The 12,301-nt window shown below is 42.0% G+C and overlaps 1 protein-coding gene across 8 annotated transcripts in view; it reads right to left on the reverse strand.

The window, feature by feature from the left end:
• The window catches only part of celf2 (cugbp, Elav-like family member 2), a 200,219-nt gene that overhangs the window by 32,664 nt on the left and 155,254 nt on the right, over positions 1-12,301 (reverse strand). For 5 of the 8 annotated variants that reach the window (XM_054624839.1, XM_054624837.1, XM_054624836.1 and 2 more), the window contains exons 5-6: positions 10,438-10,486; positions 5,971-6,138 (exon numbers count right to left, since the gene is read on the reverse strand). In XM_054624839.1, coding sequence (XP_054480814.1) covers positions 5,971-6,138; positions 10,438-10,486 — 217 coding nt within the window. The remainder of the gene's footprint in view (positions 1-5,970; positions 6,139-10,437; positions 10,487-12,301) is intronic. The other 3 variants (XM_054624840.1, XM_054624838.1, XM_054624835.1) reach the window with 1 other exon arrangement.

Raw genomic sequence — 12,301 nt, forward strand, 5'->3', positions numbered from 1 at the left:
CCCTTAACCCTTAACCCCGTCCCATCACCTCAACCCATCCACGAGACACCTGAGACAACCACATTCACAATCAGGGCTTGGATTGGCTGTTGAGGCCTCTGTCCCTCCTCCTCCTCCTCCTCCTCCTCCTCCTTCATCGTCTCTTTGCATCACCGTCTCTCTTTTTTTTCTTCCCTCCTACACACTGACCGAATTAGTCATACCTGAATTCAACCGCTCTCAACAATTCAACAATGTAAATCGGTCAAAATTTGCATGAAAGCGATTTGAATTAATCGGGGGGGCCTTTTATTGTGCGAGTGATTGGGTGACCTCTTTCTCGCTCTTTTGTCAAAGAGGAAAGAGATTTGGTGGCAGCGGGAAGGCGGCGGCGGCGGCGGGAAGGTGAGCTAGAACAAAACATATCTGCAGGGTCTCGAACGGACGGGAATCAGATGGAGAATCGTATTAACTCAATCTGCAGAGAGACGAGGAGGAGATGAGAGGAGGCGTGGTCGACCTCCGCCGTGACTGACGCTGATTTTAGCCAATCAAGATGGCTTATTTGGGGGAGGTTGTTTGTGGGGGAGATGATGGAAGGTTGTGTTTGTCTGGCTGGTTAGGGAGTGATTAGAGGAGATAATGTGAGAAGTGCTTCAACAACCCCCCGGACTAATAATATGCTAACAAACTCACCAAGCCATGTTAGCGCAGCCAGGCCTGAACTGATTACACACACACACACACACACACACACACACACACACACACACTCACACACACACACACACACACACACACACACACACACACACACACACACACACACACACGTTCAGGTACGGCTGGCTGACTCGTGGTTTTGGCAATAGAGGGGAAGAAAAAACCTAAAAGCCTGGGTCATCAGATGGACTCTCCCTGGGTGAGTGGATGGGAGGAGAAGGGGCAGAGAGCAAAAAAGAGAGAGGAGGAAAGATAATGCAACACACTGGAGGGGGGGGGGGGAGAGAGAGAGAGAGAGAGAGAGAGAGGACAGATGTGTGGAGGAAATAGATGCGATCGTTGCCCTCGTCCACCTCTATCAGAAGCCGGCTGCTGCTGTGATAGAACGAGGCTGAGAGTGACGGATGGTCAGTTACATCCGCTACACAGGTTTTCATACACAGGGCTTTTTTTTCTCCTGAGAACAGAGAGGTTTGTCCTTGTAGAGGCAGAAATAATAATAATAATCATGTCTTTTGAACACATTTGTAGCTAAAATCTTTCTGATGACCTCACTGTGTACATTCAAATAAGGTTAATGTGCAATATGCAATACAGGTGAGCTTCTTTAGAGTGATTATGTTTCCCTTTGTGGCCTCTTTAGGTTGTAATGACTGTTCCCTGCCAATGAGGAAGTGTCTTAAAGCTGCATTCTCTCTCCTGTCCATCAGGGGGCGACTCCTCTGGTTGTATAGAAGTCTATGAGAAAATGACTCTACTTCTCTCTTGATTTATTCCCTCAGTAAACATTGTAAACATGAGTTTATGGTCTCAATCTCTAGTTTCAAGTCTTCTTCAATACAGCATGATGTTCATTTAGTAAATGATGCTCCATTTAGAGTCAAACAGACCATAAAGCAGGGGATGCTTTAGGGCCTCCAGCTTCTCACAGGGTTCATTTTGAATGTGTTTTGGTGAGAAGTACTCAATGAAAACACAACTTTTGTTTGTTAATAAGGAAACTCTGCAATCTATTTTAAAACAAAAAATCTAAATACTTATTTTTGTCTCAGCCCCTTTGAACAGATCTTACATATATCTACTCATTTCAAACTCTGAATGATTTACATTTCTAGCAGTGTTGACTTGTTTTTGATCTTATATGAAACATATTTAACCTCCATGTTCAATGGCCAACTGCTAGTACATTATTTAATCACCTTTCATACAAAACTGCCTTGCTGAGGTAAGAATGTAATAAGAAAAGAGACTGAAGGTTATCAGATTCTGCAGCGCTGACCTAGTAAACATTGTGATGTGTCCTTTACAGTTTTACTGAAGATAGGACATTTATGAAAGGGGGTCATTTCTTCAACTGATTCAGGGGAACGTCTATTTTAGACGGGCCACAATCTGTCATTTAACCGTTTAGTTTCCAGCAAATAACCCCATCCTCTGCTGGGACAGCGCTGCCCCAGAATCAGTTCTTGAGGGGAGGCTTTTAATTTGTTTTTGCCCTCCAGACTTCCTCAAAGGTCCTGAACTGGTTTGCAACAACGTCATCATTTGCAATCTAATGGAAATTCTTCCGTTTGTCTCCAATTTGCAGATACAATACTTTTTTTTACCCCATCTAAAATAACATTTCTATCTTTAGCCGGTTTCTGCAGCTTAAAGCTTCTAAATAAAGAATTCCTCAGCGCCCGAACATTGATTCATTAATGTCAAAGCTCTTAACTGGCTGGTTCGTGCAATGTCTTTTTTTTTTTTTTTTTTATCATGGCAGAGAGATAAAAATACCTCACGGGCCGCATTCTGTCGTCAGCGGAGAACCAAACAGTCCTTTAATGAAAGTAGGGTAGCTCCCAAGGCCCCCGCCATCCACTGGTGGTGTGATCCATATTTTATTAATAGTGGGATGGCGGAGCTCTCTTCTGATTGATACCAAGCTTTAACGGGAGCTCAGCTAGGTGGGACTGGGGGCCTCTGGGATCTGCAGGCACATTGGAAGTCCTTAAAGACCTATTTATTTCCAACCTGGTTACGGTTCTCTGTCTACTACCCAGAACCAAGCTGGACTAGCGGCGTTTCGTCTTTGACTCGAGTCAAGCCGCTAAGTGGTTTATATCAGTTCTACAGAAAAGCAGATTTTGCCATCGCATCTGAAATATTCATGAGGACAAAAGAGAGGAGCTGAAAAAGGGGATGGAAGAAGGAAACGGGGAAGGGAATGGAAGGAGGCCGATGTGGGATGTCTGGGAAAAAAAAAAAAAAAAAAGGACAAATTGATGCAAAGAGAGGATTCTAGGACAGCGAGGGTGAATAGTTAGAGACGGGGAAAGGAGGGTGGGGGGTTGCTGAGTGAAGAAGCAAAGGAGCATGGGAGTTTGAGTGGTTTTAGTTTCAGGCAAAGATTTTGGTTCTACATAGAGACAACCTTGAGGAGAAAAAAGGGAGAAGACACATTGAGAAAATAAGTCAACGATAAAACATCCATAACGTCCGACAAGCACAGAAAACAAATATATATATACACGTGACCGACAGATTCACATGGCGTTTGACAGCGACAGCTCTAATGACAGGAGGAGGTGGAGGAGGAGGAAGAGGAGGACAGAGAGTTTTAAAAGCCCCTCCATCTCCTCAGCACATAGAAACCACAAAGGGGAGAAAGGGAGGAGGGAAGGTAGGGAGTAGTGGGAGGCGAGTAGAGATGATCTGGGTGGACTGGAGAGTGTGTTATTGGGGTGGAATGGTTGATGATGGGAGGGGTCCCAGTGCAACTACGAGAGCTATTTATAGAGGTACAATAGCTTGGATTGGATTGATAGATAAGACCAACGGTGCACGGTTGGAAGAACTTGTGAGATCTGGTCACATGTCGACCAATTACATGAAGCAAACATGGCGTGAATTCAACGGTTGGTTGGTCAACTGTTTGCCTCCGCCGGACGAGGAGGCAGCTCGTATTCTTCTCCAAGATCTAGTCAAGCAGCTCAAACTTTATGAGATACCGCTCAACATTTGGTCATCATCGGATTTACTCTTGTGGTGACGGATTATTTGCGGCTGACTTAATAATTGCTCAAATCTTTGCTGGTTGAGAAAAGGAAAGAGTTGCTATTACACTAATGTCCTGTTTTGTATTTTCAATCAGCATTTGGCCTCTTTTGTCAAATTAAGAAAAGGGTTCCTTAAAGTAAGATATCTGAATAGGTATTGGCTGTAGTGTAAAGGATTTTCAAATAATACCAAGCGCTAATGATTTCTTTGGCATTATCCCAATGTTGTAACTTAATATTTTGTATATTTACTTGCTTACTTTAGTAACTTTCTTTATGACCTGGAGAATGACAGGAAAAACACTGATCCAACTATGAATACTTCATTTTGTTTGGTCAAAAACAGCAGAAAACTTCTGCTTTCACTTAACTTTTTAATTCATTTTGGTAGGTAAAAATATAATAAAACCAATGCATACTCTAAAAGCAGCAACACGTCTCCTGATTTGAACTGCCGGTGTAAAAAAGTGCCCTCCGCCTCAGTATGGAAGTATCAAAGAGCTTAAGTCTGGCTTACGGTGAGGCTAAACTGGAACGGCAGGGCAGGTGGAGGATATGAATGGAGGTCAGGAGGTCATAGAAGGAGGGGGTGAGGAGGGGGTGAGGTGGTGATCTGGGGCTGAGAGAGCAAGAGGGGGGAGAAAAGAGAGAGAGAGAGAGAGAGATGGGAGAAGAGATATACAGAGCCAAAAAGGAGAAGCATGTATTCACAGTCGCTACAACAGCCTCGAGATGTCGCTTCGGTTCATCTGTTTTTACATCTCAAAGGGAAAGTTTGTCACCTTTTATGTGGAAGTCAAACAAGTTGATGGTGGATGAAGTCGATCGAAGCAAAAAATACCTGAATGCATGTTGTATTGAACTAGAAAAGTTATCCTGCCAGCAGAGCCGTGTTTGCAGAGCCTACAGGTACCAGGATGCATTGCGTGCCGTATCGTCTTGCTAATACAGTCGCAGCCTGCATTTCTTTGGCCGTTTTTTTTTTATCAATACAAACGGCTGAATGAGTTCTTCCTCGCCAACTACGTCAATTGACGGCGCTGGATGCAGGAAGAACAACAAGACTCTGCAGCTGCCAACTCAGCTTTCTCCATAAAGCAGCAGAAACTGAGGAATTTATCGCTTCAATCAACTTTTTTCACCATCAACAATGATTGGACATCCATATAAAAGGTGGCAAATCTTCCCTTTAACGTGACTCTTTCGAAACCTTGAAGGAAATCAGAGAACTTTCTAAGAAGCAGCTGGTTGAAAACAAGGATCGGAATCAATGAATTTAGTGGAAACAAAATGAAATATAAATGTTAAGTTTCTCATTCCAGGTCAATCTAGAACGTTTGTTGCAGCACAACTTGTTTTGTTTGTTTGGTTCGTACAATTCTAAGCAACAGTATGTAGGAAAGAATACGTGTCCAGACAAACTGATGGAAACTAGACAGCAGAGTCACCTTTTCCTGAATGGTCTGCTCCAACTCCAACAACTTTTCTTTGGTTTCTTACTGGTTTTGTTGGTCTGGTTTCTTACTGCTTTAAATTATTTCTGTGATTTCTGTATTTTGTGGCTGAAGCCTCACAGAGAATAGTTAAGAAATCACTTGTGCAGAATTCTGCCTTTTCTAACTGAATGCATTGAAGCAAAAGAGGACAGATGTTTGATTTTAATGTCATCTTTCTTGACCAAATTAGAATTTAGTCTGATAGTAAATTTTAGGGATTTTTTTTAAGGAGGAAGCAGTTTAAACCAGCTGTATCCTGAAGTTTTATGTATCCAAAAGTTTATTTAAATTTTTTTATATGTTTTTCTGCTGCAGGTAGACACTAATCACCAACGTTTACAGTAAACAACATCTTGTGACATTGACAGCTCAGGAAAAAAACTTCCACTAGCAGACAGTGGACAGAAAAATGGTTGAAAACATGCAAATTAGCTCGTTATTATGCAGCAAAATACTAAAAAAGATGGAATAAACGGTTGAATAAGAAATTAAATATCAAAGATAAATTCCTAGATTTTTGGATACATGACTCCAGAAAATAATGAGACAATGCTATTTATTATCAGTTACTTTAGAAACCTGCTTCAACCAGCCAACTGTTGTCACACGGCGATAAAGTAAAGACTTCCTGCAGGACTTTGAGTCCGAGTCACGGAACAAGTGGACACAATGAACAGGAACGACCGCTGGAGGCCGTTCTGATAATAAATATTCACATGGAGCAGCATTACGTGGGGATGGACGTGAGTCGGAGCGACACACACCTCTGCTCAGTCCGTCGGGCCCTCTGAGGATCCGGCACTCCTCGATCTGGCCAAACGCAGAGAACATGACCCGGATGTCGTTCTCGTTGCACTTCTTCGACACCATGCCGATGAACAACTTCCTGTCTTCCACCGCTGCAGAGACGAAGAAGAAGAAGAAAGAAGAGAAACTGTGTTAATGGAGGGGAAGATTTCACAGCACTTTTACAGCTTTAATATACACATTTAACTCGGAGAACATGGGTCAGGTCGTGTGTGTGTGAGTGTGTGTGTGTGTGTGTTTCTGTCTGTCCATGGATTATCTCCCATACTACTGGACCCATTTGCGTGATATTTTTTGTGCTCACTTACAACTCTATGATCAAGAACCACTCATGGTTGCAGGTGATTCACACTTTTTGGAATACATATTTTAATGACTGATTTATTGGCAGCAAGTGATCAACAAAAGGCATTTCAGGAAATCGGCTAAGCTAAAAGAAAACATTAGCTAGTCTGTTGCAGACCAGGCCTTTTGTCGTGGCTCAAAAATGAACATAAGTAGAAAAGTTTTTGAACCCGAGCATCTGCAGATTCATTTCAAACCTGATCCACTAAAGTTATCCACAATATGAGAGGAACAGATCCCTGTTTTTGTTATATTTGCTGCAAAGAGGGACAGCTGAGTGATATTCAACTCGTGTTTGTTTGGGAGGGGAGTATTTGAGTATTTCTTCTTTTTCTTAATGCAATATTTTCTCTGAATTGTGCATTTTTACAGGAATGGTTAGATATTTTGGGAAATTTGTTTATGCATTTCTTGCAAAGAGTTAGATGTGAAATTCCAACTACAACTACGAGCAATAGAGTGTGGTGGATTCTGTTACCTTTGCAAGGAGCTAGCTGTTTCCCTTTGTTTCCAGTCTTTATGCTAGGCTAAGCTAACCAGCTGCTTGCAGTAGCTTCATATTTACCGTATGATTCTTCTTGTCTAACTCACGGCAAGAGAGCAGGTGGCTCCTAAAATAGTGAACTATTCCTTTAACTGCACATGTATTTGTTTGTGTATCGTTTCCCATGGCACTAAAATTCACTGTTTTCTAAAACAAATAACAAAAAAATAGACATAGGAATGAGAAAGAAAGAACAATGAGAAAGAAAAAGAAACATTCTCAACACAAAGACAAAAAAAAAGACAGAGAAATGAAATGAGAAAGAAAAAGAAACATTCTCAACACAAAGACAAAAAAAAAAGACAGAGAAATGGAATGAGACAGAACAAAACACTAATCAAACGAAACAAAGAAAGAGAGGAGGAGAGGCGAGGACAGTGGGCGAGCGATGAAGGCAGACAGAGTTCATGTATTTCATCATGCCATCTGCGAGGCTCTGATCAATGTCTCGTTATCACGTCGACACAGACGGCTCGCGGAGACTCTCCAGCTTGTCTCCTCTCTCCTCCTCTGCCTCCCCTAGCCTCCTTCCCTTTCTCCTCGTCGCTGACACAATCCTTCCCTCTCCGGTGCAATCTCCAGGAATGTGATCCGGCTGCAGGTGTAAATGCTGAGAAACTTGAGTTTCCGTGATTGTGAGTGAGGTTAAGTGTAAAACGTGCCGAGAGCGAAATCCTCATCGCTCGCGGAAACAATATGTGTGTGTGTGTGTTAACGCGTTCCCACCGCATTCAATGTAATGCTAATCCAATTCATTTTTAATGAGGAAACTGTCAGCTCCTACCGCGAGGCGAAAGAGATAAGCGGTCTGTTGCACTCTGGGAAATCAATAGCGCACTTGTTTATTTTGCCGTTTGAATTGTTTGTGTGTTTAAAAGACAAACCGTCGGGATATGCTGCCAAGATAAGTGTTGTTTCAAAAAGCTTTAACTCCTTTGTACACAGCGTGTGCGGCCCTGTGTGTGTGTGTGTGTGCATCACTCCAGAGGAAGATTAGCACAAGTCTAACAGCAATGTAATTAATTTACTCTGCGTCGATAGAAAAAGACAGAGAGGAGATATCGTTACGATTGACTGTCTCTGTTTCTGTTTTCTCGGACGAGGCGGGACGATAAGACTCATAAAGCCGACTCCGGGACGATCTGGAGCCGGCTTTGCATTCTGGGATAAAAAAAAAAAAACTGGAGCAGAACTGGCTTCCTGCTCAGCGCCGACACATGAAGAGAAAAGTGAAGCAAAGAGAAATACAACTGCAGAAGATTTACCAATAATGTCTCTGTTATAATGTACATCCCTCCATCTTTTTCCCTCCTTCCATCTCCTCCACGGACTAAACTAATAAACCTCCGAGCAGCCATTCGTCACTGTAACAGCGACTCTGAACACTGGGTTTATTAAAGGTCATTACCATTAAGTGGATGGATACGTTACGTATGGTCCGCTCTATATTTCACCATTCTGGCTTTGAGTGCTGGCTGCTTTATTAAGTTCCCCCATCGTTAACCCGACGGTTATGTCTTATAAAGTCGTATTTTCCGCCATATTTCAGTGGAGCGGATGATGGCTTTATAAGGATTCCTCCGCTGTCTTGATGGATACTGTCGTTTTATTGTATTCCCCCTGCAGTGGACGGCGAGGAGAAGGACTCCTCTCATGTAGAATGATGGCGAGGCTGCTGCTTTTAGTATTCTTTTTTTGTTTATATCAGAAAAAAACACCTTTAAAAACTACCTGCATCTGGATTTTAATGGTCACTTCATCCAATCAAGGTTTTTATCCATTCTTTTCATCTTCTGCGCAATTACTCAGCTTTAAGGGTCAGTTCAACCAAATCGCAAAAAAATGAATTAAAAAAAGTCTCACTTAGCCATGCAAATGATTTCACTCTCAGCTCGTTTGCCTAAATGTTCGGATATCTGCTCTGCTGCAGAGATTTATTGAGCTCCTCCGCACAGAATGATTTGAAATGGGAAATGTTTTTTTCTCTACCTGAGCTAAAAAATTGAAAATAACTGTCAGCTGTGAGGTCTCAGGATTCAAAACAGGATTTTTGCTATAGTTAAATACATATTTTTGGGGGGCATTGCATCAGTTCATCGGCAAAACGTCTGAGTGGCTGCAGATCTCGCCAGCAAACAGCTTAAAATATCATCCAATGAATGAAACGTGAGCCCGAGAAACAATTAATGATGTCTTTTTCTTTGTGTGTGTGAATCAAGCAGAAACTTAAAGTAGAAAACAAATCAGATTTAGTTCCAAGACATCGTGTCCACAACGTTTGCTCCACTCTCCCATTCAAGCACAACTTTAATAACATTGTCTTTTAGTTTCCAAATCTACCTCGACTAAATATCAGTGATACATAATGAACCTGACAAATCACCCAGAGTGTTATTGCTGCATCAAAATGGAGCCAATTAAAAACAGATTGGAATAATAGGGGCTACAAAACTCAGACCTTGTAAAAGTGTCTTTAAAGAAAACAGGGAAATTAAAAAAAAAATCTTGTTTTCTGTGTTTCTCTCTATTAACTGCTTTTCTTTGTCTGTAAAAATACATGTTAAAAAAGGTTTATTTTGCGTATTTATATGTCAAAATGTCCCACCTTCCACTTCCTGTGAAACATTAAAATATATCTAATGACTCGTTGCACTTCATTATGGATATATACATCTTATCCAATCAAATATGAACCAAGTTTTACAGATATCATGAGAATGGGTCAGACATGAGGTCACAGTTCTGTTGACCTTTGACCTTTGACAACCAAATTCTAATCAGTTCATCCTTAAGTCCTGGTAGACAAATTGTGCCAAATTTGAGGACAAATCCTCTCCAGGTGTTCCTGAGATGTCAAGATCACCATCATGGACTGGACGTACATACTGTCGGCCGTTGAGGAGGCATAAAAATCATATTTTCATTTTTTATTTTGTGGTGAACTGAGAACTGAGAACTGAGGAGTGTGTGACAGTGCTTCTCTGAGATGTATGCATTAAAAAGGAATGTGTGTGTGTGTGTGTGTGTGTGTGTGTGTGTGTGTGTGTGTGTGTGTGTGTGTGTGTGAGAGAGAACAGTGTGTACATCGTGTTTGTATGAGCGAGCAGCCACGGGGAGAGAGAGAGAGACGCCGGTTCACCACAAGGCCAAAACGATTCAACTTTCTCTGACCTCCTTCTGAAACGCCTCAATAATTTATCACACATATAAGAATATATTTATATATTTATCACCCCGCCTCCCTCCCTCTCCCTTTCTGTTCCTCACATTGTCTCTCACTCCATCACCCCCCCCCATCCTCCCCCTCCAATCACTCGTCCCGTCTGCCAGCAGAGCAGCGAGTAAACACACGGGTGAGATAGCTATTACCAAACAAATTCAGAAAGGCTATTGATGCATGTGTGTGTGATATTGATGCGTCTGTCATTGTGTGTGTGTGTGTGTGTGTGTGTGTGTGTGTGTGTGTGTGTGTGTGTGTGTGTGTGTGTGTGTGGCCGCTCACCGTTAGATTTCTCACTGTCTGCAGGTTTCATCTGAATAGGGTGGTGCATCTGCAGAGACAGAAGAGAAGGACAAAATATATGAAACGCTGCACACAAACAGAAGCAAGAACAACGAGAAACGCTCAATATTTCAGGAGACTCATATCCAGATGTGGTTCAAACATTCGTTCATTTATAGGCGTTTGCTTCTTAGTTATTGTTATTATTTTTTGCTGTGCTCGACACGAATCTGGCTCAGTCCTGAAACAGTCCAGAAGGTGTTGATAGTTTAAAGCACCTGAAGCTGTTTGTTTGCTCGTTAAACACACCAGAAGAAGACAAAGAAAATGAGGACGAAGAAGAAGAAGAAGAAAAAGAATAATAACAAAACCAAGGAGAGTAAAATTGGGAGAAGAAGAAGACGGCCAAGAAAAAAAGAGTCCAAGACTAAGAAGTGGATGCAGAATAATAACAAACGATGAAAAAGAAAACAGTATGGTCAACAATACTTCTAATATGAGAATATATTAAAGAAAAAACGCTACAGTACATTAAGTAGAAAGAAGAACTGAATCCAGCTCAGCTAGCTGGCTAACATCAACAACGCCCTGCAACAGAATCAACACAGAACTCTCGCTTTCTAACTCCACACACACACACACACACACACACACACACACACACACACACACACACACACACACACACACACACACACACACTGCATAACTCAACTCCACACACATTTCCTGGTATCCAAGAGGAGGAAAGACGACGTCCTACTTTAATCCAGGTTCTCACAAACGCCATTTAATCATTTTTTTCCAAATGGAGGCTGGTTACGGCCCACAGACAGAAGTGAGAACGTGCTTTTCTTCAGCAACCTGTTGAGGCTCTGGCTGTCTGTGTCATTTACATCACATATCATATTTATATTTGTGATCATATCTTTGTATAATATATTTGAATAATGCAGACTGCTGGACATAGCAGCTTAAGCTTTAAAATACATTTTTTGTGACATTTGCAAGTGAAGAATGATTTTTTTTTTTTTTTTTGCGGTTGATGCTTTCAGTAGTACTCAATGGTGGAGACAAACTACACCTTTTGGGAGGGGAATGCACCGTAATGTGGGCTGACAAACAAAGATTCAGAGACTGAACACTCTCTCCATATTCTGTATCCGGTCTTATGTTACTCCCCATTTTTTCAAAGCTGACGAGAAAGAAAATGTCATTTTACGCCAAATTCTGGTTGCAACGTGTTCCGCATGCATATCTTTTATTAGCATTTTTTTTCCATCCCTCGGAGATAAGATGGCGAGGTACAGATTGCATGTTTATATCAGGTGTAAATGGGGTCTAATGGCTGCATTTACACTTGTCTTTACAGATACTGGATATCTCTGTGATGTGGCCAAGAAGCAGTTTAATGGAGCCGAATGATGGATGTGTTTATAAGGTGGCGGCTCTTCTTTTATGGAAAACAAGAAAACACTTCACAGATGAGAAGGCTTTGTCACCTCTCTCTCTCTCTTTCTCTCTCTCTCTCTCTCTCTCTCTACCTCCTTCAATCTCCCCCCTCTGTCCCTTTTTTATTCCCTCCATCTCTCTTTCCTTTATGGGAGATTATGTGGCTGTTTGATCTGCGGGGAGACGAATGACAGTGATTCTCCAAATCTAGCCCGGTATCAATCACACTCAGAGTCAAATACCAGCAGAGAGTGTGAGTGTGAGAGAGTGTGTGTGTGTGTGTGTGTCCGTACGAGCATGTGTGTGTGTGCGCCCCGTCTTACCCATAATGCCCCTGGGCTCAGTCACGCTGTGACAGAAGGCTTTGATCTTCCAATTCTATCACACACCTTTATCCCAACTCTCTCCCTCT

The sequence above is a fragment of the Anoplopoma fimbria genome, chromosome 23, assembly GCF_027596085.1.
Source record: "Anoplopoma fimbria isolate UVic2021 breed Golden Eagle Sablefish chromosome 23, Afim_UVic_2022, whole genome shotgun sequence".
In the NCBI taxonomy this organism is placed as follows: domain Eukaryota; kingdom Metazoa; phylum Chordata; class Actinopteri; order Perciformes; family Anoplopomatidae; genus Anoplopoma; species Anoplopoma fimbria.